Source organism: Oncorhynchus kisutch, linkage group LG15 (genome assembly GCF_002021735.2).
Source record: "Oncorhynchus kisutch isolate 150728-3 linkage group LG15, Okis_V2, whole genome shotgun sequence".
NCBI classification, from domain to species: Eukaryota; Metazoa; Chordata; class Actinopteri; order Salmoniformes; family Salmonidae; genus Oncorhynchus; species Oncorhynchus kisutch.
The window spans coordinates 62,088,779-62,115,031 of NC_034188.2; the positions used below are offsets into that span (position 1 = coordinate 62,088,779).

Genomic DNA, 26,253 nt, shown 5'->3' on the forward strand with positions numbered 1-26,253 from the left:
ACTCATAAGTTACATTACTTTTGATCTAACGCAAAAGGGCAAACAAAAAATAATGACAGGCTGCTTGTTGATCTTGTCATCAAGATAACATCAATAACTGACCTGTATTCTGCTGTTCCCCCAGTCGGCAACGATGATGTTCCCGTTGGCGTCCACGGCAACGCCCGTCGGGGCGTTGAACTGTCCGTTCCCCTCGCCATGGGAACCAAACTTAAACAGGAACTCCCCGTCTGCACTGTACACCTATTAGGGAAGGAATTCAAACTGTTCAGAAGTAGTGTGTCCGAACCTCAACCCTAGCATCATGTCCACAGCCAGGTTTAACCCTAACTCTAACCTCAACCCTAGCTCATGTCCACAGCCAGGTTCAACCCTAACTCTAACCTCAACCCTAGCTCATGTCCACAGCCAGGTTAAACCCTAACCTCAACCCAGCTTCATGTCCAAATCCATGTTCAACCCTAACTCTAACCTCAACCCTAGCGTCATGCCCACATCCCTAGCGTCATGTCCACATCCCTAGCGTCATGTCCACATCCACTAACCCTAGCCTCAAGCACAACCTTAAATCACAACCCTAACCCTAACATTGACTATAACACATCCAACATTGACTATAACAGAGTTTGTGGATTTCTACTCCTTTCATTTGAAATGATTCAAACAGCCAACAGTGGGAGTGGGACATTTTCCTGTGGCACAGTGACGTACAGTAACTACAGGATGGGAGTGACACAAAGCTGCCACAACAGAACACTGAAGGCCTGAAGTCAAAGCATTTTAAACCAACCTGATACAACTACAGTAACCCACACACACAGAGAGAATAGTGAGATGTACCTTCACCGAATGATTGTGGAAGTCTGTTACCACAATCTCATTTTTGTTGTTGATCGCCACAAAGTGGGGACCTAGGGAAGGGGAGGGAGGAAGGGAGAGAGGAGGCGGAGAGAACATGAGTCATCAACATAACAGTGCAGTAGAGGAAGTTCCAGACTATTTTAGGGCATTGTACACAACAGGACTGTGGAAACACTAGCCACAAAAGGGAAACACCAAGCAATGTACAACGTAAGACATGGCAATGGGCAGTTGTATCATGAAGAGACTGCTATAGAATACATCAATACTTACTGAACGCAGGGCCAGATTTACTCAGCTTTGGTTCCAGTGAAATGTTTGTACCACTTTTTTCTAAAAAATAAACAATAAGAAGGTCAAAGTCAGAGATGAGATTGAAACGAGTGACAGGTTTCTCCATGTAGCTAGTGGAGCCATGTCATTAGAAGATTATAGAAATGGAAGAGAATCACATTGACCAAAGAGTGAAAACAAGGAGAATACAAGATTTTCCCCCAAGTACCTGCAAACTGTCTGAGGTACAAATCAAAGAGACAGCTATGGGAAAGCTCAGTGCATATTATGTATAGTACAATGGTTTGTGTCGTTGCTCAGTGCTAGCTGTGCCCAGACCTGGTGCAAATACAGTATACTGTACATGTCAAATACTTGCACAGGAATTGTTCCAAAACTGCAAACCCACAGACAGATCAAGCAAGGAGTGTCTCCCCTACCTGTGAACTGTCTGTCTGACGTCCCCCTGGCTCCAAACTTGGTGACCAGCTTCCCATTGGCCTGGAAGATGAACACGCAGCAGGCCTTGTTGTCCACGGTGATGATGTGTCCGTTCCTGTCCACCGCCACGCCCTTAGGGCCCATCAGACGACCCGCACCGATCTTACTCTGTCAGGGAGCGAGGGAGAAAACGGAGGGTCAGAGGGATGGACAGGGAGAGATGTGATGAGTCTGATCTGAGGAGCAGCTATGGGAAAGCTCAGTGCATCTGGTATGTATAGAACATACAAGGAGAGGGGATATAGTAGAGACTGTTTAATGTTGATGTTTCAGCTCGAGGTCTTCCTCAAGACCAGTCTCCTAGAGTGACCTGATGACCTCTCACCTTGAACTTTCCGTCGGAGGAGAAGATGCTGACCCAGCGGTTGTCGTAGTCGGCCACGATGATGTCACCGTTCATATCCACGGTGACCCCAGTGGGGCGCTGCAGTTGCCCCGGCGACCGACCCCTGACCCCAAACCTTAGCTTGAATGCCCCATCGTTTGAGAACACCTGGATAAGAATAGCGTAACAACACTCAGAAACAGATTTTGATTTGAGATCATCTTTTTCTAAAAGGGACAATGTGGCATTTGAGATTTGCCCTGAAATATGTGTTTGACCTGTGATACTATGATTGAAAATTCAGCCTTAACCTAATACATTTTCTGCTTTGCATCCATTCATGTTTACACTCATTCCACTCTGCACACTGTCACTTATACACATGGTTACCTTTCTCTCACTGGTTGTATGGCTGTAGTCTCACCTGTACACTGGTTGTATGGCTGTAGTCTCACCTGTATACACTGGTTGTATGGCTGTAGTCTCACCTGTATACACTGGTTGTATGCCTGTAGTCTCACCTGTATACACTGGTTGTATGCCTGTAGTCTCACCTGTATGCACTGGTTGTATGGCTGTAGTCTCACCTGTATACACTGGTTGTATGGCTGTAGTCTCACCTGTATACACTGGTTGTATGGCTGTAGTCTCACCTGTATACACTGGTTGTATGGCTGTAGTCTCACCTGTATACACTGGTTGTATGGCTGTAGTCTCACCTGTATACACTGGTTGTATGGCTGTAGTCTCACCTGTATACACTGGTTGTATGGCTGTAGTCTCACCTGTATACACTGGTTGTATGGCTGTAGTCTCACCTGTATACACTGGTTGTATGGCTGTAGTCTCACCTGTATACACTGGTTGTATGGCTGTAGTCTCACCTGTATACACTGGTTGTATGGCTGTAGTCTCACCTGTATACACTGGTTGTATGGCTGTAGTCTCACCTGTATACACTGGTTGTATGGCTGTAGTCTCACCTGTATACACTGGTTGTATGGCTGTAGTCTCACCTGTATACACTGGTTGTATGGCTGTAGTCTCACCTGTATACACTGGTTGTATGGCTGTAGTCTCACCTGTATACACTGGTTGTATGGCTGTAGTCTCACCTGTATACACTGGTTGTATGGCTGTAGTCTCACCTGTATGCACTGGTTGTATGGCTGTAGTCTCACCTGTATGCACTGGTTGTATGGCTGTAGTCTCACCTGTATGCACTGGTTGTATGGCTGTAGTCTCACCTGTATACACTGGTTGTTGCTGTCAGCCACTACGATGCGTCCGTTGCTGGAGGTAGAGATTCCCTGGAGGTTTGTAAACTCTGCTTTATCTCTCCCTCTGGTTCCTGTCAAATACACACATCCATTAAGACTGAGTCAAACCATCACACATAAAATAAGAACCCAGTCTGTGTCCATGGGCCCAAGGGCTAAATAGCAGAGTCACGAGTTATCACAGAGACCTCAAAAGATCTTCATCAGTAAGATTGCTGGGAGCAGTGAAACAAAGTGTGAGTATTTCCCACAGCATTGTCTGTACCCTGCAGCCTGCACTTTGAGATAACTAAGAGAGCTATTATCCAACTTGATCGTGATCTGTGGAGGTCTTACTTTAGTCTTACTGTACCAACTTCAGTTGCATGCACTGCCTCTGGATACAAGAGTAAAATAACAAGTCAAATGTGAATGTATTCATCAGTAATAGTGCTTAAAAAATGACAGGAGCATTGAACCAATGTGTTGTATTCCCTTCTTTCCCCATGGCTGGTCTTTTAACTGATTAGCAAAGAGCGTAGCAAAGAAAGCTGTTTTTAAAATGTGTTTACTTGCAATATGACTTGTTATTGTCTTACCGACTTTAGTTAAATCCACTTCTTTTAAGTCAAAAGATAATCACCTAAATGACTAAAGTCAATATGAGCAGCTGTACCACAGAGTTAGACTAATATTAAACAGGGATTACATGTCTCTATGATCTGCACCTACCGACTCTGTAGATGAGTTCATCCTCGATGGGGTTCTCCTTCTTCTTGGTGGTGCTGTACATACTGGAGGGTCTCCTCACAGCCTTCTGTCTGATGTGGCCCCCCGTCCCACTAGGACTCTTCACCCTCCTCTTCACATCGTCTGGAGACTGCAGGACGTCCGAGGGCTTGACCGCACGCAGCCGGAACGGACTGCCCCTGACCGGCTGGTCGTACAGGAGGAGAGAGAAGGAGAACTCCCCCTCAGAGCGCATGGTATAGCCCACCTGCAGAATATTATGGAACAGAACCTTATCAGGCGCCTCCAGGGGAATATAGTCCTAGACAGTCCTGCTGTATACAAAATAAACACTGTACATTAAACAATTGACACAATACATACAGTTGAAGTCAGAAGTTTACATACACCTTAGCCAAATACATTTAAACTCAGTTTTTCACAATTCCTGACATTTAATCCTAGTAAAAATCCCTGTTTTAGGACAGTTACGATCACCACTTTATTTTAAGAATGTGAAATGTCAGAATAACAGTAGAGAGAATGATTTATTTCAGCATTTATTTCCTTCATCACATTCCCAGTGGGTCAGAAGTTTACATACACTCAATTAGTATTTGGTAGCATTGCCTTTAAATTGTTTAACTTGGGTCAAACGTTTCGGGTAGCCTCCCACAATAATTTGAGTGAATTTTGGCCCATTCCTCCTGACAGAGCTGGTGGAACTGAGTCAGGTTTGTAGGCCTCCTTGCTCACACACGCTTTTTCAGTTCTGCCCACAAATGTTCTATGGGATTGAGATCAGGGCTTTGTGGTGGCCACTGCAATACCTTGACTTTGTTGTCCTTAAGCCATTTTGCCACAACTTTGGAAGTATGCTTGGGGTCATTGTCCATTTGGAAGACCCATTTGCGACCAAGCTTTAACTTCCTGACTGATGTCTTGAGATTCAATATATCCACATAATTGTCCTTCCTCATGCTGACATCTATTTTGTGAAGTGCACCAGTCCCTCCTGCAGCAAAGCACCTCCACAACATGATGCTGCCACCCCGTGCTTCACGGTTGGGATGGTGTTCTTCGGCTCACAAGCCTCGCCCTTTTTTCTCCAAACATAACGATGGTCATTATGGCCAAACAGTTCTATTTTTGTTTCATCAGACCAGAGGATATTTCTCCAAAAAGTACAATCTTTGTCCCCATGTGCTGCTGCAAACCGTAGTCTGGCTTTGTTATGGTGATTTTGGAGCAGTGGCTTCTTCCTTGCTGAGCGGCGTTTCAGGTTATTTCGATATAGGACTAATTTTACTGTGGATATAGATACTTCTGTACCTGTTTCCTCCAGCATCTTCACAAGGTCCTTTGCTGTTGTTCTGGGATCGATGTGCACTTTTAACTTTTGCCCTCCTTCCTGAGCGGTATGACGACTGCGTGGTCCCATGGTGTTTATACTTGCGTACTATTGTTTGTACAGATGAACGTGGTACTTTCAGGCATTTGGAAATTGCTCCCAAGGATGAACCAGACTTGTGGAGGTCTACAATTGTTTTCCAGAGGTCTTGGCCGATTTATTTAGATTTTCCCATGATGTCAAGCAAATACGCACTGAGTTGGAAGGTAGGCCTTGAAATACATCCACAGGTACACCTCCAATTGACTCAAATGATCAGAAGCTTCTAAAGCCATTACATTTTTTTTGTGATACAGTGAATTATATGTGAAATAATCTGTCTGTAAACAATTGTTGGAAAAATGACTTGTGTCATGCAGAAAGTAGATGTCCTAAACGACTTGCCAAAACTAGAAATTTGTGGAGTGGTTGAAAAATAAGTTAATGACTCCAACCTAAGTGTATGTAAACTTCCAACTTCAACTGTACGTTACATACAATACAATACATATATTGCAAGTTAGATGTCATACACAAAGTACAATTATCCTCACCTCATACGTCCCATTCTTATTATCCACCACCTCTGTCTCCGTGGTTACCGCCCCGTCCATCGACACGATCTCAACCCGCAGCGCCGCGTTGCCAGTCTTCACCAGCTCACTGTCCTTGTCCTTGGTCGTCACGGTGACGGTGGTGTGCTGGCTAACCAGGGCGTGGCGTAGTCCCTCTCCCGTGGCGACGGAGGTGTGGCCTACGGCTCCTGTGGTGATGAGCACACCCAGATTCTGGATGGAACGACGAAGACCCTCTGTCTCCACCTGGCAGTCAAGATGGCTGTTCTCATGGGGCTGGGAGGGGGCAAGGGAAGGCTTGTTACGTTTAACCAGCATCCTTATGGCTTCGTCCCGAATGGCAACCTATTCCCTATATAGTGCACTACATTTGACCGGGGCCCATTTGGGACATATACAATGATGATATAGGCTATGTATATATGTGAAACAAACAAACAAACGTGTCCACAAACCTGTTCTGGGTAGGTGTGTCGGGCCAGGGCGCTGACCCTCTCTCCCATCTGTTTCTGGACCAGCAGAACCTCTGTAGCACTGCCATGGCTCAGAGCCTGCTCCGTAAAACTACTGCAGCTCTGGATGTTGTCCTTACCCTGCAGGAGAGAGGAGAGCTGGGCCTGGAGCACCTACAGACAGAGAGAAGAGGAGAGATGCTAAGAGAGGGAGGAGAGGAAGGAGGATAGTTGAAGACAGGGAGGAGAGGAGAGAGAGAATGGTAGGTAGGTAGTCAGAAACAGAGTGAAGAGAAAGGGAGAAAAAGAGGTAAGACCGTGAGAGAAAGAGAGTCGAGAGATAGTCATTCACAGAAGTAAGAGAGAGATAGACCATCAATATGTCCCAAATGACCCCCTATTCCTTATACAGTGCCCTACCTTTGATCAGGTCCTGGTCAAAAGTAGTGCACTAAATAGGAAATAGGGTGTCATTTGGAACAGCAGACCTAATCCGGTTGCAGGTACCTTCTGCTTGGTGCAGCAGATGTTCTCCAGGTCAGTGATGAGGGTGGTCTTTCTGAGGTGTAGTGCCCTCTCTAGCTCCTCAAAGGTACTGCTGATCTCTGTCACCGCCTCGTTCTTCCTGTCAGTCAGCTGCTTGGAGATCTCCCCTACCAGCTCTATAGCAGCCCTCAGCTGGGGCAGCCTGGGACAGGAAGAGGAAACAGTATACTGTCACAACTTCACAGTCAGATCAAGTAACCAACGGGCATGAACAGAGGAACTGACTAAATGTGTGTGCAATTTCCATCGATCTTCAGTCCTCCATTAGAAGCTGAAACCTAGAGACTGGAAAACTGCACTCTGGTACTTTGTCATTGCACTTACCAGACTTATCCAGTGTGTACACACACAGTGGTCAATGAACTCAGAATAGGGCTTTAACAACCTTAAACCGTCCATCATTACAGACAGAGCAGTATAGACCGGTTTATGGGGGTTCCCCAACTGGCTGTGATTGTATTTGCCCCCCCCCCCCCATCATTACAGACAGAGCAGTATAGACCGGTTTACCATCCAGTACCTGTTGCGTATGGCATCCAGCTGGGTCTTCAGGGCTGCTTTCTGTTGCTCCAAGACATCTCTCAGAGGGACAGTCACATGTTCCCTGTGCTCTCCTTCAGTACACTCCAAACACATGGCAGTTTCACACGACTCGCAGTAGAACTCCATCACCTACAGGGGGCGCAGGGGAGCAACACACAGCACAGCTCAACACACATGATGACTCACCATAGACCAGGCAGGTTCATACAGTGACAAGGTCAAACATGGATACATTTACTCAATGTTTAGGGGCTTGTAATTGGTGTGAATCCACAATTGTGAACAAAAGGCTCACTTCAATAAAAAACTGGCAAGGTCGGCCCTCAGACATTCTTCCTTCAACTCAGATACGTACTGATTTAGCTAGTCCATGGCGCATATAGACTAAGCGTCTCATAGTAGGAGTGATGATCTAGGATCAGTTTGGCCTTTTAGATCATAATGAATCCGATTATATGGACAGATTCTAGATCAGCCCTCCAGCTCTGAAATGTTTTGTGGATACAGGTACTGATCTAAAATCAGTTGTGTTCACTAACAGTCAGCGACACCAATGTGTCATCAATTAGATGCCAGACCTTTCCCACTTTGTTGGGGCAGCAGAGGGATAATAGAAGCCTACCTTGCCCTCGTGGTTGGGGCAGGAGAGTGGCTGGCAGGCGGCAGCAGCACTGACTGACTCCAGCACACTGCAGGCCTCTGGAGGAGAACACTCTGGGTCCCTCTGCAGCACCTCCATCAGGTTGGTTATGAAGAAGTTGTTCTGCAGCGCGGCCACGCCCTTCTCTGGCAGGATGGACGTCTGACGACACACGGGACACGATAGTGTCAGGGACTGAGGGGGGATGTAGTTCTGTAAGCATCTGGAAAAGAGAGGAGAACAACAGGGATGACTTGTTATAAACCATGTCAAGTTAATGGTGCTCATCACATTTAGACAAATGTCAACCCTTTCACCAATTGGCACCAATACAAAGGGTCAAGTCAAGGAGCTTACAACATTGCTGCAGCCCTCTCCAGAAGATGATGTGAACAGAACAGACAGGGCAGAGGACAGAGCAGATGTCAGTGAGCTGTGTCTGGCAATATGGAGAGCAGAGAGTGCTGATGAGAGCATTCCTGTCAAGTGAGAGTAGCAGGGGTGGAAATAGCTGCTAGCTGGCAGCACCACTGTGGACTGTGCCACCATCAGGAGAATGCTCACTGTTCCTCTGTGTTCTCCTTTCTCTTCCTCTCTCACGCTCTATCTCTATAGCTGAAAGGTGCTTGTGGCCCCTCCTCTTCATGTGAATATGTGGTGGGATGGGTGAAGCAGCAGTAGCCTGGCACCCTCAGGAGAATGCGCCCTGCTCTCCCTCCACCAGGCCTGGGGAGACTGCCTGTCACCTTAAGTCACTGGGAAGCCAAGTTGATAAGGAAATCGCTGGCATACACATACTGTACATGACTCTCATGACTTTATGCCATAACACATACATGACTCTCATGACTTAATGCCATAACACATGACTCATGACTTAATGCCATAACACATGACTCTCATGACTTAATGCCATAACACATGACTTAATGCCATAACACATGACTTAATGCCATAACACATGACTCATGACTTAATGCCATAACACATGACTCATGACTTAATGCCATAACACATGACTCTCATGACTTAATGCCATAACACATGACTCATGACTTAATGCCATAACACATGACTCATGACTTAATGCCATAACACATGACTCTCATGACTTAATGCCATAACACATGACTCATGACTTAATGCCATAACACATGACTCATGACTTAATGCCATAACACATGACTCATGACTTAATGCCATAACACATGACTCTCATGACTTAATGCCATAACACATGACTCTCATGACTTAATGCCATAACACATGACTTAATGCCATAACGCATGACTTAATGCCATAACGCATGACTTAATGCCATAACGCATGACTCTCATGACTTTATGCTATAACACATGACTCTCATGACTTAATTCCGCAAGAACTTACCCTCTCTCGCAAACATGACCTCATGCCCTGACCTAGTTCAACAACTCACTATTGCAGGGCAGGAAATACATTTTCCTTAGATTAAAATAAGTGAGAAATACATCTGGTAAAGTAGTTTTGCAAAGACCATTCATTTGAGTTCATTTCCTCCTACACACAGCAGGATCTACCAGACCCCAGCAGAACCTTGGGATTGTGCCAGTAGTTAAGGTTAGGGAGAGGTAGGGTTCAAATCTCTTCTCACAGAAGGTGTGTAGTCAGAGCAGGATTTCAGTGTTGCGGTAGTGGTTAGGGTGTAGGGTAGGGTTCCCCAACTGGCTGTGATTGTATTTGCCCCCCCCCCCCAAGTTCTGAGCCAAAAAGCACATTTAAAAAAAAAAAATTAATTGTTGGCCATAAGACTGTAAAAACACCAGCAAAACAGCTCCAAGTGATTTTAATTTTGGACATCTGTTCCAAAGTATCCCACACATGATATAGATATATGTGATCATATACAAATGTAAGCAAGATTTGAAATGATGATGTTTTAGTCAAATATTACATTTGTTTGGGCTTCTAGCGGTCAATCAGCAGTCTACAGATTATTTGTCATTATGTTCCGGCCCCCTGATCATCTGCTCAAGAACAAATCGGCCTGCGGCTGAATTTAGTTGATGATCCCTGGTGTAGGGTGTATGGTAGAGACTTACTTCTCACAGAAGGTGTGTAGGCAGGGCAGGACTTTAGGGTTGTGGTAGTGGTTAGGTGTGGGTGTATGGTGTATGGTAGAGACTTACTTCTCACAGAAGGTGTGTAGGCAGGGAAGGACTTTAGGGTTGTGGTAGTGGTTAGGTGTGGGTGTATGGTGTATGGTAGAGACTTACTTCTCACAGAAGGTGTGTAGGCAGGGCAGGACTTTAGGGTTGTGGTAGTGGTTAGGTGTATGGTAGAGACTTACTTCTCACAGAAGGTGTGTAGGCAGGGCAGGACTTTAGGGTTGTGGTAGTGGTTAGGTGTATGGTAGAGACTTACTTCTCACAGAAGGTGTGTAGGCAGGGCAGGACTTTAGGGTTGTGGTAGTGGTTAGGTGTGGGTGTATGGTGTATGATAGAGACTTACTTCTCACAGAAGGTGTGTAGGCAGGGCAGGACTTTAGGGTTGTGGTAGTGGTTAGGTGTGGGTGTATGGTATATGGTAGAGACTTACTTCTCACAGAAGGTGTGTAGGCAGGGCAGGACTTTAGGGTTGTGGTAGTGGTTAGGTGTGGGTGTATGGTAGAGACTTACTTCTCACAGAAGGTGTGTAGGCAGGGCAGGACTTTAGGGTTGTGGTAGTGGTTAGGTGTGGGTGTATGGTGTATGATAGAGACTTACTTCTCACAGAAGGTGTGTAGGCAGGGCAGGACTTTAGGGTTGTGGTAGTGGTTAGGTGTGGGTGTATGGTGTATGGTAGAGACTTACTTCTCACAGAAGGTGTGTAGGCAGGGCAGGACTTTAGGGTTGTGGTAGTGGTTAGGTGTGGGTGTATGGTAGAAATTTACTTCTCACAGAAGGTGTGTAGGCAGGGCAGGACTTTAGGGTTGTGGTAGTGGTTAGGTGTGGGTGTATGATGTATGGTAGAGACTTACTTCTCACAGAAGGTGTGTAGGCAGGGCAGGACTTTAGGGTTGTGGTAGTGGTCCAGACAGATGCTGCAGACCAGGAACTGTTTGTCTATCTGCCGAACCACTGGGCTGGTGCTGCCCGTCTCACGCTTCGCCATGGCGACAGACATTCACAGGGAGAAGGAGCACAAGCACCTTTTCACCTGAAGAAAGAGAGATGAGCAGGTGAGAACACTGTGAAACAAGCTGCATTACGAATACAGACTCTTTTCCCTGGAGGGTATCCTTGCTTACTTTTCTTCATAGATTGTCGAAGCATTCGATTGGTGTGAATTAATAGAAAATCATAGTGCAACTATGGAGAAAGAGGAGGCCCCACCTGACCATACGAAGGGAGGACAGGATCACGATCTGTTCAAGGCTTCACAGGAGTAAGATGTCATTGTATAGAATAATTACTTGATGACCAGAAACAGCATCATCATCATCTTCATCATTATTATGAGATAAAGTCAAGGGTACTCTCCTAGTTTATCCAACCATATCCCTATAAAACACAGATGATCGATCCATTATATTGACCAGATTCTCTATTGGCGACTCTAACAATGTAAATAAATGTTAACAAATGGCAGGAAGGCAGTAGGGAGGAGGCAAGATCAGGTGGGACTATTCTAGCCATTGACAGGGCATATACGTGTGTGAACATGCAGAACGGTTACCACAGCCACAAAGTCAAAATTGTCTATATCGTATTCCTGAAAACAAACATTTGCTCTTGGTTTAAATGTAATTTTAAGGGTATGGATAGGCATAAGGTTAGCAGTGTGGTTAGGTTTAAAAACACATTTTAAGAAGATAAATTGTAGAAATAGGAGGGTGGGCAAAGGTAATTAAACTAAATGACTTATCGCTCAGTAGCACTAACTTCTATCATCATGTGCTTTGAGAGACTAGTTAAGGATCATATCACCTCTACCCTACCTGACACTCTAGACCCACTGCAATTTACTTACCGCCCCAATAGATCCACAGACAATGCAATCGCCATCACACTGCACACTGTCCTATCCCATCTGGACAAGAGAAATTCCTACGTAAAAACGCTGCTCATTGACTACCGCTCAGCATTCAACACCATAGTGCCCTCCAAGCTCATCCTTAAGCTCTGGGCCCTGGGTCTGAACCCAGCCCTGTGCAACTGGGTCCTGGACTTCCTAACGGGTCGCCCCCCATGTGGTGAAGGTAGGAAACAACACCTCCACTTCGCTGATCCTCAAAACAGGGGCCCCACAAGGGTGCGTGCTCAGCCCCCTCCTGTACTCCCTGTTCACCGATTACTACGTTGCAATGCATGCCTCCAACTCAATCATCAAGTTTGCAGACGACACAACAGTGGTAGGCTTGATTATCAATAATGATGAGACAGCCTACAGGGAGGAGGTGAGGGCCCTGGTGGAGTGGTGGCAGGTAAATGACCTCTCCCTCAACGTAAACAAAACAAAAGGAGCTGATTGTGAACTTCAGGAAACAGCAGAGGGAGCACGTCCCTAACCACATCGAAGGGACCGCAGTGGAGAAGGTGAAAAGCTTCAAGTTCCTCGGCGTACACATCACAGACAAGTGAAAAAGGCGCAACAGCGCCTCTTCAACCTCAGGAGGCTGAGGCCCCTAAAACCCACAAACTTTTACAGATGTCGAGCTGTATCACCGCCTGGTACGGCAACCACGCCGCCCACAACCACAGGGCTCTCCAGGGGGTGGTGCGATCTGACCAACGCATCACCGGGGGCAAACTACCTGCCCTCCAGGACACCTACAGCACCCGGTGTCACAGAAAGGCCAAAAAGATCATCAATGACAACAACCACCCGAGCCACTACCTGTTCACCCCGTTATCATCCAGAAGGTGAGGTCAGTACAGGTGCATCAAAACTGGGATCGAGAGATAGAAGCTGTTTTTCAATCTCAATTTCAAGGCCATCAGATTGTTAAATAGCCATCACTAGCCGGCTTCCACCCGGTTACGCAACCCTGCACCTTAGAGGCTGCTGCCCTATTTACATAGACATGGAATCACTTTAATAACAGAACACTAGTCACTTTAATAATGTTTAAATAATGTTTTCATACTGCTTTACTCATGTCATATGTATATACTGTATTCTATTCTACTGTATTCTAGTCTATGACACTCCAACATTGCTCAATCTAATATTTATATATTTCTTAATTCCATGATTTTACTTTTAGATCAGTGTGTATCGTTGAACTGTTAGATACTACTGCACTGTTGAAGCTAGGAACACAAGCATTTCACTAAACCCACAATAACATCTGCTATATATGTGTATGTGACCAATAAAATTTGATTTGAGACTTTGTGACTGTGGTAACTAGTGATGATCAGGCACAACTTGGATATACAGTAACACTTTCTACTTTTTTCTCAAAGTTGCCAGGATGTCACATTATTTCCGTACACTCATAACGTAATCATTATGAAACTTCTAATCGATCAAATAACCCACACGCAACAAAAAAATCCCCCTCCCCCAAAAACGGCAACTGCTGGGGAAGACAGATTATCCCTCTCGCGTCACCTCTTCCTCTCTGGTATAACCCAGGCAGTCTCTTTGTCTTCACTAACAGACTCCAGCTCCTTTAGGGGGACTGAGGCAATAACTAAGGTAATATTACTGAACTGCTTCATGACTTAATGACTGGGGATACAAATGGATCCATGTGATTACGTTTACAGGGCCAGAGGGACACAGGGCCAGAGGGCCACAGGGCCAGAGGGCCACAGGGCTCAGCTCAAAGGCAATCTAATTATCCACACCACCAGCAGCAGTCATACATTCATCACCCAGTGTGAGGAAATGAACCATTTCACTCAAACCCACAGACATAGAAGTCTGGACTGATGGTCGCTGTCAGAGGTAAACAAGAGAACATGGCTGAGCCCAAAATGGTACCCTATTTCCTTTATAGTGCACTACTTTTGATCAGGTTCTTTTGCTCTATGTAGGGAATATGGTACTATTTCGGACGCAACCCATTAACACATTTTTGGGATTTGTTTCTCTGATTTATATATTACGTTTTTAGGGTATAGTAAAATGACAAATCAGCGGTTTGAAGTAGGCCTAGAGACAGTAATGATGTTGATAGGATATCTGCACATAAAGCCAGAGCTGGAATTACAATGATTTTTATCAGTGGGTCAACTCCAGATTACTGTCTATATGAACACAGATTAACAGTGTAGAGATGCCATGCTGTACTGTCGATATGAACACAGATTAACAGTGTAGAGATGCCATGCTGTACTGTCGATATGAACACAGATTAACAGTGTAGAGATGCCATGCTGTACTGTCTATATGAACACAGATTAACAGTGTAGAGATGCCATGCTGTACTGTCTATATGAACACAGATTAACAGTGTAGAGATGCCATGCTGTACTGTCTATATGAACACAGATTAACAGTGTAGAGATGCCATGCTGTACTGTCTATATGAACACAGATTAACAGTGTGGAGATGCCATGCTGTACTGTCGATATGAACACAGATTAACTGTGTAGAGATGCCATGCTGTACTGTCTCTATGAACACAGATTAACAGTGTGGAGATGCCATGCTGTACTGTCTATATGAACACAGATTAACAGTGTAGAGATGCCATGCTGTACTGTCTATATGAACACAGATTAACAGTGTGGAGATGCCATGCTGTACTGTCTATATGAACACAGATTAACAGTGTGGAGATGCCATGCTGTATTGTCTATATGAACACAGATTAACAGTGTAGAGATGCCATGCTGTACTGTCTATATGAACACAGATGAACAGTGTGGAGATGCCATGCTGTACTGTCTATATGAACACAGATTAACAGTGTGGAGATGCCATGCTGTACTGTCTATATGAACACAGATGAACAGTGTGGAGATGCCATGCTGTACTGTCTATATGAACACAGATTAACAGTGTGGAGATGCCATGATGATGACATGCTGTACAACACAGATTAACCTCTACATCACCAACAACATACTACCATGAAGTGGTAACTATTCGTGACAACTGTACATAGACATACTGCTCTAACATGGTCAATTCACATTCACGAATCAAGCAGCAGTTTCTCTCACAATCTGTAAATACACCATATATATATATATATATATAAAAACATGTTTTGGGTTGACTACTTGATAGATGCTGTATGGTCTTTGTCTTTTGAGAGCCAGGTCATAAAGACATTATGGGGTAGGCCTATTGTATTGTCACAGCAGGACAGAGCAGAGCCTGAGCCACAACCACAGCATGGCCTGGAGCAGATCACTGTGACACCAGCCACATGCCACTCTGAGGTCCTGATACAGACAGGCCTTATTATAGACGCTGTGGAGAGGAGAGACGAAGGTCTACTAGTATCAGACCACTGCTACACCACACTACTACAACCACCCACAGTCCTACCCACAGTCCTACCCACAGCTTAATCAGACCCAGTGCTACTGTACAGTACTATTATACCATATATCAGACCCAGTGCTACTGTACAGTACTAGTATACCACATATCAGACTCAGTGCTACTGTACAGTACTAGTATACCACATATCAGACCCAGTGCTACTGTACAGTACTAGTATACCACATATCAGACTCAGTGCTACTGTACAGTACTAGTATACCACATATCAGACCCAGTGCTACTGTACAGTACTAGTATACCACATATCAGACCCAGTGCTACTGTACAGTAATAGTATACCACATATCAGACCCTGTCCTACTGTACAGTACTATTATGCCACATATCAGCCCAGTGCTACTGTACAGTACTATTATACCACATATCAGACCCAGTGCTACTGTACAGTAATAGTATATCACATATCAGACCCAGTGCTACTGTACAGTACTATTATACCACATATCAGACCCAGTGCTACTGTACAGTACTATTATACCACATATCAGACCCAGTGCTACTGTACAGTAATAGTATACCATATATCAGACCCAGTGCTACTGTACAGTAATAGTATACCATATATCAGACCCAGTGCTACTGTACAGTACTATTATACCACATATCAGCCCATTGATACAGCCCAGTGTTCCCACAAGCCACACGCCTACCCCAACACATCCGCCCACTTGCTGCAACCGTTCCATAACCTTGACGCTTTATTTTAGCTTCATATGTAAAAGCTTATTGTCTTATTCTTCTACATTTATTTTATTAGTCTTCTATATTAGGCTTGGTAAGAAGTATGTCCTTATGCAGAAGCAGTCATAAGCTCCTTGTTAAAGAGTAATGTCATCCACGTTTAGGTCCTACTCTCAGACAGCTTTGATTAAAACAAAGTACATTCTACTTTAAAATGAAATAGCCAGTCCTTTTATGACTCACTACACTATTAGAAAAAAAAGGTGCCACTCGAAGAGTTCTTCGGCTGTCCCCATAAGAGGACCCTTTTTAGTTGTAAGTAGAACCCTTTAGGGTTCCATGTCGAACCCTTTCTGCAACCCTTTCTCTTTACCTAGAACCAAAAAGGGTTCCACCTGGAACCAAAACTGTTCTCTATGGGGACAGCTGAAGAACGCTTTTGGAACCTCTTTTTCTAAGACTGTACTCTCTTATACGACAACCTGTTATGTAGTGATGGTTGTCTGCTCTGCAAAGTACGAACACAAATCCATTTTTGTCAGTGACACCTAGGATTATGTATAGATCATGTTTAAAACGAGCAGGTTGAAATGACTTTTGAAATTATATTTGTGTTGCAAAGATCTCAAAGCAGGTATTCATAGTCTGCATCTCAAATGGCACCCTATTCCATATACAGTGCACTAATTTTGACCTGGACCCATAGGGCTCCAGTCTCGAGTAGTGCACTATATAGGCACTATATAGGGAATAGAGTGTCATTTGGGACTCAGCATTACTGGGTGATACAACATGGAAGGTTACCAGGGATAGAAAGCGGTATGCTACAAAAGAACAAACTGGCCTTAAATCTGTGGGCCTTAAATCAGGCTTGATAAGAGAACAATGGCCACACTGTCTAAAATAACGTATTCACTGAGTGCAGGAAATACTGTATCACAAACAGCCAATTTTGGAGAAAATGTTGTGTTAAAAAAGGACATATGGTAGCATGTGGTAATATTATGCTATACAGTTTCAGGCCATGCCTGGTGAGTGACCTAGATAGAAACTAATCCAGGGAATGGAATACAGGGACAGGGGGGGAACTCCCTGATATGTGAGAAACATACACACATAGATATCCTACAATTCACTAGAGTGGATGATGTCATAGACCTGCATTTTTAGTCATGTTGCTAAGACGCCAATTTCCACTCTAATGAATTATACAATCTCTATTCTCTATGCTTCAACCTTGTTTCTACAGAAATGTCCAGTGACTCACCCGTCACATCTTTACCACCACAGCCCTGATGCAACTAATCCAGAGAATGAACGTGAATACAAGACTGTGTTAGTCCGCTGAGCTAACGCAAGTCTTCCCTTAGAGAGAAACGTCCACTCACCTTTCACATCTTCATCACCACCACAGCCTGTAGTGTAGGACTGTAGTCTGGACTCATCTTTCATGTGCTGGGCTTGACTGAGGCTTGGTCAGTAATCTCTCCGCAGAGACAAGTCAATTCAAATGATCTCTCGGTCTGACTTCTCTGCTCTGTCCAGTTCTGTTCTGTTCTGATGGAGCAGCAGACCCGCAGACCACTGGGCCTTGGAGCTTTCTTAAAGCTCTCCTGCTCTGCTCACAAACAGACCACAATGAATGCTGCGATTCCCTCCTTCTTTACCCCATCTTTCTGTTCTCCCTCCTGGCTGTCATTTTCTCTCTCTGGTGGTTATTTATTTACACACCAGACTGTGAGATTAGTCGCTTGGCACAGTAGACAAAGCAAAGAGCTCTTCTCTGTGTAGCTCTCCAGGCAGTTAGCTCCTCTCTCTGTTGTGTTGTTCTGGTGCTGAAAGAGGAAGGAGTAAAAAGAGGAAGCCTTAAAATGTCACTCCCCAAATTCCTCCCTGGTTCCTTCCCCTGTACCTCCTCCTGCCTGACTTCCCGCTGGCCTAGAGAGCTGAATAACAGTAGCTTTGAGAGCTCTCTCTCTCTCTCTCTGCATGCCTGTCTGTCTCACTCTCTCTGCATGCCTGTCTGTCTCACTCTCTCTGCATGCCTGTCTGTCTCACTCTCTCTGCATGCCTGTCTGTCTGGGAGCAGTAGTAGGTACATAACAGTAGTATGGTGGTAGGGATATAGCGTCTATACACAGAGAGAGAGAAGCAGGGAGCTAGCTTCTATACACACACACAGAGAAAGAGAAGCAGGGAGCTAGCTTCTATACACACACAGAGAAAGAGAAGCAGGGAGCTAGCTTCTATACACACACACAGAGAAGCAGGGAGCTAGCTTCTATACACACACACAGAGAAAGAGAAGCAGGGAGCTAGCTTCTATACACACACACAGAGAAAGAGAATTAGGGAGCTAGCTTCTATACACACACAGAGAAAGAGAAGCAGGGAGCTAGCTTCTATACTAGAGGTCGACCAATTCATCGGAATGGCCGATTTCAAGTTCTCATAACAATCGGAAATCAGTATTTTTATACAACGATTTGGCCGATTGTTTTTTCTTTATTTAACTAGGCAAGTCAGTTAAGAACACATTCTTATTTTCAATGACGGCCTATGAACGGTGGGTTAACTGCCTTGTTTAGGGGCTAGCTCCCTGTTTCTCTTTCTCTGTGTGTGTGTATAGAAGCTAGCTCCCTGCTTCTCTTTCTCTGTGTGTGTGTATAGAAGCTAGCTCCCTGCTTCTCTTTCTCTGTGTGTTTTTTATAAGATAAGTTTAATGCTAGCAAGCAACTTACCTTGGCTTCTTACTGCATTCGCGTAACAGGCAGGCTCCTCGTGGAGTGCAATGAGAGGCAGGTGGTTAGAGCGTTGGACTAGTTAACTGTAAGGTTGCAAGATTGGATCCTCCGAGCTGACAAGGTTAAAATCTGTCGTTCTGCCCCTGAACAAGGCAGTTAACCCACCGTTCCTAGGTATAGAAAAATGGCGTTTATATTAGAAAAATCGGCGTCCAAATATACAGATTTCTGATTGTTATGAAAACTTGAAATCGGCCCTAATTAAATCGGCCATTACGATTAATCGGTAATCGGTAACTCTTTGCCTATCCAAGATAGTGTACATTTGGTCCGATTGCACTTGCTACGGCTTCCACTAGAGGTCAACAGTCTTTAGAACCTTGTTTCAGGCTTGAGAGCTGTTTCAATCAGGTGTCTGGCAGAAGGCCATGAGCTGGTCACGCGCGTGGCCATGAGAGCGACCTGCGTTCCATTGCATTTCTAAAGACAAAGGAATTGTCCAGTTGGAACATTATTGAAGATTTATGTTAAAAACATCCTAAAGATTGATTCTATACATCGTTCGACATGTTTCTACGAACTGTAATGGAACTTTTTGACTTTTCGTCTGGTGCTCGCACCTCATGAATTTGGATTTGTGAAGTAAACGCGCAAACAAAAAGGAGGTATTTGGACATAAATTATGGACTTTATCGAACAAAACAAACATTTATTGTGGAACTGGGATTCCTGGGAGTGCATTCTGATGAAGATCAAAGGTAAGTTAATATTTATAATGCTATTTCTGACTTGTGTTGACTCCACAACATGGCGGGTATCTGTATGGCTTGTTTTGGTGCCTGAGCGCTGTATTCAGATTATTGCATGGTGTGCTTTTTCCGTAAAGCTTTTATGAAATCGGACACAGCGGTTGCATTAAGGAGAAGTGTATCTATAATTCCATGCATAACACTTGTATCTTTTATCAATGTTTATTATGAGTATTTCTGTAAATTGATGTGGCTCTCTGCAAAATCACCGGATGTTTTGGAAGCAAAACATTACTGAACATAATGCGCCAATGTAAACTGAGATTTTTGGATATAAATATGAACTTTATCGAACAAAACATACATGTATTGTGTAACATGAAGTCCTATGAGTGTCATCTGATGAAAAAAAAAAAAAGGAACCACCAGCTTTCATATGTTCTCATGTTCTGAGCAAGGAACTTAAACGTTAGCTTTTTTACACGGCACATATTGCACTTTTACTTTCTTCTCCAACACTTTGTTTTTGCATTATTTAAACCAAATTGAACATGTTTCATTATTTATTTGAAGCTAAATGGATTTTATTGATGTATTATATTAACTTAAAATAACTGTTCATTTAGTATTGTTGTAATTGTCATTATTACAAATAAAAAACTTGTTTTCATTTTTTAAAATTGCCTGATTAATCAGTATCGGCTTTTTTGGTCCTCCAATAATCAGTATTGACGTTGAAAAATCATAATCGACCTCTATATATACACACAGAGAGCGAGAATCAGGAGTTAGCTTTTATATACACAGAGAGCGAGAATCAGGGAGCAAGCTTCTATACACAGAGAGAGAGAGAAGCAGGGAGCAAGCTTCTATACACAGAGAGAGAGAGAGAGAGAGAAACAGGGAGCAAGCTTCTATACACAGAGAGAGAGAGAAGCAGGGAGCTAGCTTCTATACACAAAGAGAGGGAGAGAAGCAGGGAGCTAGCTTCTATACACAAAGAGAGGGAGAGAAGCAGGGAGCTAGCTTCTATACACAAAGAGAGGGAGAGAAACAGGGAGCAAGCTTCTATACACACAGAGAGAGAGAGAGAGAAGCAGGGAGCAAGCTTCTATACACAGAGAGAGAGAGAAGCAGGGAGCTAGCTTCTATACACAAAGAGAGTGAGAAACAGTGAGCAAGCTTCTATACACAGAGAGAGAGAAGCAGGGAGCTAGCTTCTATACACAAAGAGAGGGAGAGAAACAGGGAGCAAGCTTCTATACACACAGAGAGAGAGAGAGAGAGAGAGAGAGAGAGAGAGAGAGAAGCAGGGAGCAAGCTTCTATACACAGAGAGAGAGAGAAGCAGGGAGCAAGCTTCTATACACAGAGAGAGAGAGAGAGAAGCAGGGAGCTAGCATCTATACACAGAGAGAGGGAGAGAGAGAGAGAGAAGCAGGGAGCTAGCTTCTATACACAGAGAGAGAGAGAGAAGCAGGGAGCTAGCATCTATACACAGAGAGAGGGAGAGAGAAGCAGGGAGCTAGCTTCTATACACAGAGAGAGGGAGAGAGAGCGAGAAGCAGGGAGCAAGCTTCTATACACATTTATAAATCGGCCGATTACTCGGTATAGTCTTTTTGTGGTCCTCCAATAAATCGGTATCGGCGTTGAAAAATCATAAATCGGTCAACCTCTAGCCTATACACTCTTGGAGAGTAGTAGAGGAACTAGCTCTAGACACAGAAATACACAGGGAGCTCGCTTCTATACAGAGAGATAGAGTAGGGTGAGCTAGCCTGCTGTAGTCTCCCTCAGACCAATAGGCAGAGCATCCAGAGGCATCTGTCTCTGCTGCAGGGAGCAGCTCAAAACAATCACATTCCTTCTGCTTTCAGCACATATACAATGAGAGCACTGAGCTCTCCCTCCCTCCCCCTCCCATCTAAACCATCCCAGCAGCAGAAACAGTAGCAGTCGGATCTCAGTAACTTGCCTAGCACTATAAAGGGAATAGGGAGCCATTAGGGACACAAACCATATTAGATAATAACCACTTTTGTCAAAAGTAGTGCACTATGTAGGGAATAGGGTGCATTTGGTACACAACCATACAGTTGGAGTTGTTCTCAGCCAGCAGCAGAAGAAGCAGCAGGCTAGGCTATAGGGTCCATTGTTTTTTCCTGCCCATTGATTACAAGACCCTGTGACAGAATCTCTGCAGATCCCTTCCCTCTTCCCCCACACCCCCTCTCTCCCGCCATAGCCCCCTCCCTCTCTCTCTCCCTCTGTAGCCCTCTCCCTCTCTTCTCAGCAGCTGAATGATAGCAGCTGAACGGTGACATCAAAAGGGATCATGCCAAGACAAATGCTTCAGGCTCCTCCCCTCTCTCTCCCTCTTTGCTGTGTGTGTGTGCTGACTAGTTGCTACACTAAACCTGCAGCAGCCTTCCCTCCTCTCTCTCCCTCTTTGCTCTGTGTGTGTGCTGGCTAGTTCCTGCACTAAACCTGCAGCAGCCTTCCCTCCTCTCTCTCCCTCTTTGCTCGGTGTGTGTGCTGACTAGTTGCTGCACTAAACCTGCAGCAGCCTTCCCTCCTCTCTCTCCCTCTTTGCTCGGTGTGTGTGCTGGCTAGTTGCTGCACTAAACCTGCAGCAGCCTTCCCTCCTCTCTCTCCCTCTTTGCTCGGTGTGTGTGCTGGCTAGTTGCTGCACTAAACCTGCAGCAGCCTTCCCTCCTCTCTCTCCCTCTTTGCTCGGTGTGTGTGCTGGCTAGTTGCTGCACTAAACCTGCAGCAGCCTTCCCTCCTCTCTCTCCCTCTTTGCTCTGTGTGTGTGCTGGCTAGTTGCTGCACTAAACCTGCAGCAGCCTTCCCTCCTCTCGCTCCCTCTTTGCTCTGTGTGTGTGCTGACTAGTTGCTGCACTAAACCTGCAGCAGCCTTCCCTCCTCTCTCTCCCTCTTTGCTCTGTGTGTGTGCTGGCTAGTTGCTACACTAAACCTGCAGCAGCCTTCCCTCCTCTCTCTCCCTCTTTGCTCAGTGTGTGTGCTGGCTAGTTGCTACACTAAACCTGCAGCAGCCTTCCCTCCTCTCTCTCCCTCTTTGCTCTGTGTGTGCTGGCTAGTTGCTGCACTAAACCTGCAGCAGCCTTCCCTCCTCTCTCTCCCTCTTTGCTCTGTGTGTGTGCTGACTAGTTGCTACACTAAACCTGCAGCAGCCTTCCCTCCTCTCTCTCCCTCTTTGCTGTGTGTGTGTGCTGGCTAGTTGCTACACTAAACCTGCAGCAGCCTTCCCTCCTCCATCTCTCTGTATGTTCACTAGTCGAAACGCTAGTCCTGCGGCAGTCTACCTCCCCTCCCTCCACATACACTCACCCGGCAGCCCCCTCCCAGTTCCTCCCACTCGCTTCGCCACAGAAAGAGGATCTGTCTTTAAAAAACAGTGTGTTCACCAGACAGCAGCTTTGTGCACTAATGCACTCTGACAAGTCCGTGGAGAAAGGTTGAATGGCAGATATAACGGTGGGTGTGAAAAGGAGTTTCTTAAGCCAAGGTTTACACAGAATTGTAACCTCACACAGAAAGGTGAATCCGTTTCGGCATGAAAGGGGTTTTTCAAACACTGTACAGTGTGTAACCCTCACTCATATAATAAAAATACCAACATTGACACATTGATTGACAGATGATACATGGAAAGAAAAGGAAAAACAACAGAAAGTGATTTTGTTCTTCTATGAAGACTCAGATTCCATCCCAAATGGCGCCCTATTCCCTATGTCATGCATTGCACTATGAAGGGAATAGGGAGCCATTAGGGACACAGTACCATATCAGATAATAACCACCGTCAGATCGAATTCTTAATCCTGATTGATCCAGTGAGGAGTGATGCATGTCTACAGTAATTCTCACCTAAGAACCCTGTCATACTGCCCTTAATGTCAGCACGATGTCAGTATAGATTTGTGTGTGAGGGGTTCTAGTTATGCTTTGGAGCGGGAGGGGAGCCCCAAATGATTTTTGAGACCCAGACATACCATACACAGAAAGTATCTCACCCACTCTCTCTCTCTCTCTCTCTCTCTTTCTCCACTAAGTGGCTTAACGGACTCCTGCAGTGCTGGGCTATGTCCACCGTCTGGATCGCAGCCTCTCAGACTCTACTGACACAATCCCAGACGCTCAGTAACTAACACGTCTAGTCACCTCTCATCTACAGTAAATTAAAGCTGCACCATTGAGGCCCCACATCCACACCCTAGCTGGCCAGGACATAGGCATTGGTAAAGGCTTTAGCATCTTGTCCAAGCCAGACTGGCCTCATGGGCAGGAGCCCAACTGCTGTTTCTGTAGCGTGAAGCAGCATGATGTACTGTACAAGTACCACCCCTTGGATAGAAAGCTAGTCTAGAGACAGGGCCTTACCTCCAACCCATCTCCTTAATGCAACATACCGAGCAGAGATGCATTTTTAGAGTCTTTGGTAACTCGACCCGGGACCAAACTCCCAACCTTCCTATCACAGGACGGAAACCACAGGGCCACTGAGTTAGTGTGTGAATAACCTATAAGATGTTACTAACCTCCTGTAAATATATACAGTAAAATCCCTATTCTAAATGCTGCAACATTTAGAAGGCGTTGTGAATACTAGTTGTCTGGTTGGATTCTCATTCCTCTCTAATGCCCCGTCATCATCAGACCGTTCTCTGCAGGACGTTGTTTAATCTGCTACCTCACGCTGCAGCCTTAGATTCACACAAAACACACAAAACATCCATTCTGTTTAATCTGCCTGCAGGGATTTACTCCACAACACGTCCAGGGATGGAATTGAAGAATTTTGGGGACTGACCAGCTTTGCCAGTAGAAAGTGATTTTCACTAGCACAGGTAGCATATGCGTGTCCAAAATCTGTGATATTTGAGAAGACAAAATCTCCCTGGCAGGCTAATTTTGCAAATGTTCTACTAGCCCGGTCTTAAAAGTACTAGCCATAGGCTAGTTTAATTTCTATCTGTGCATTCACATCAGCCCTAACGCACACCACCACTGTCCAGTAACCACAGGGTTAGGAAGATCTACCATGATGGCAAAAAAGTATTACATTTAGTTTTTTCATCATCCGAATGACTCACCACTGTGTAAATATTTCAGGATGAAGAAGTGAATATAGGCCTACTGCTGTTTGCCTGACTAATGCATAGCAAATGATGTTATCCGTTGTAGACAGACATTTTCACAGAGCAGAAGACTCCACTTAGAGTCTCTCTCTCTCTTTCCTCTAGGGGAGTCACAACTCCTGGGGTGGGGCTCAAATAACACCACATTCCCTATCTCATGCACTACATTTATACCAAAGCCCCAGCGCACTACATAGCCATACAGTAAAGATACTGTATAGTTTCTATACATCATAGGTCTGACAGAGCAGTCAGCTGGGAGGTGGGCTGCAGATGACAGTCTGCGTGACCTAATGTGGGATGTGTACTGTAGGTCTACAGTGCTCTCTAAGTGTGTTTAAATATAGACGCTGGTTTATGTTTCCAGCTACATCTGTTGCTGTGGGCATGTCATCATCCAGTAATCTAGATCACAACACTGTGAAAGACAGCAAGGCCGTCGGTTTCTCCTATTTGTCACTGGGAGTGATATGTCGGTGTCATCAAAAGGAAGAATGACAGCAGAGAGACTTGAGTAACAGTAGGTGGGCTACATTTGCTAAAGAGTAGAGTGCAGGGCTCCAGATAGCTAACCATGTACAAGTTATGGTAGAAATCAGGACACCCCCCTCATTTGTCAAACAAACAAGAATGCATCAATTTGGCAAGACAGAGATATTTCACCTTAACCACAATCTTTTAAACTAACTGTGTCGGTCTCCTGAAAAGCGATATACTGTAAAAAGCCAAAACAACTAGCCATACATTTTAACTCTCCACTCCCCACCCAGTGCCTTGGGGTCGTACCCTGACCCAGGTCAAGTTAGTGGAATGGGGATACATAGAGAGCACATCAAGCATATAGAATATCCAACATATGGTCATCAGGCTATAAGGCTATAGGAAATACACAGGGAACACATATGCAAGACTTTAGTCTACAGTACTTGGGTCATGCATGGCTGAACACTAATTGAGTATTTGGATTCCTGTATTATTTAAAATCGCCCCTAGTTTACAGAGCTGGAGGACTGTTCTATAGTCCAATGTAGAGGCTGAAAATACGTCAACACAGCTGACCCCAAGTTTAAAGTACATGGATGCTCATGTTAAAGAGTAATTGGAAGGTACAGCTGATAGTCAAGAGTAACTCAAGCATGGTGGCCATTCATATTTCACCTTAGAGAAAAGGCCTTGGCTCTCAGTCGACCCACTGATCATCATTCATACAGCAGACATACTGGAGCACACCGGCACAGCACCAAAGCGGAGTCCCCAATGGCACCCTATTCCCTATATAATGCACTACTTTGACCAGAGCCCAAAAGCCCTGGTCAAAAGTAGTGCACTATA

The 26,253-nt window shown here is 44.9% G+C and overlaps 1 protein-coding gene across 6 annotated transcripts in view; it reads right to left on the reverse strand.

Annotated features, from left to right (window-relative positions):
- The window catches only part of LOC109905642 (tripartite motif-containing protein 3-like), a 40,166-nt gene that overhangs the window by 2,177 nt on the left and 11,736 nt on the right, over positions 1-26,253 (reverse strand). For 4 of the 6 annotated variants that reach the window (XM_031790734.1, XM_031790737.1, XM_031790735.1 and 1 more), the window contains exons 2-14: positions 11,093-11,271; positions 8,077-8,317; positions 7,432-7,583; positions 6,873-7,053; positions 6,369-6,539; positions 5,893-6,189; positions 3,952-4,216; positions 3,208-3,311; positions 1,961-2,128; positions 1,575-1,743; positions 1,135-1,194; positions 841-911; positions 103-243 (exon numbers count right to left, since the gene is read on the reverse strand). In XM_031790734.1, coding sequence (XP_031646594.1) covers positions 103-243; positions 841-911; positions 1,135-1,194; positions 1,575-1,743; positions 1,961-2,128; positions 3,208-3,311; positions 3,952-4,216; positions 5,893-6,189; positions 6,369-6,539; positions 6,873-7,053; positions 7,432-7,583; positions 8,077-8,317; positions 11,093-11,238 — 2,166 coding nt within the window. In that variant the 5' untranslated portion in view covers positions 11,239-11,271. Of the gene's footprint in view, positions 1-102; positions 244-840; positions 912-1,134; positions 1,195-1,574; positions 1,744-1,960; positions 2,129-3,207; positions 3,312-3,951; positions 4,217-5,892; positions 6,190-6,368; positions 6,540-6,872; positions 7,054-7,431; positions 7,584-8,076; positions 8,318-10,175; positions 11,035-11,092; positions 11,272-17,652; positions 18,106-26,253 lie in introns of those variants that run through there. The other 2 variants (XM_031790733.1, XM_031790738.1) reach the window with 2 other exon arrangements.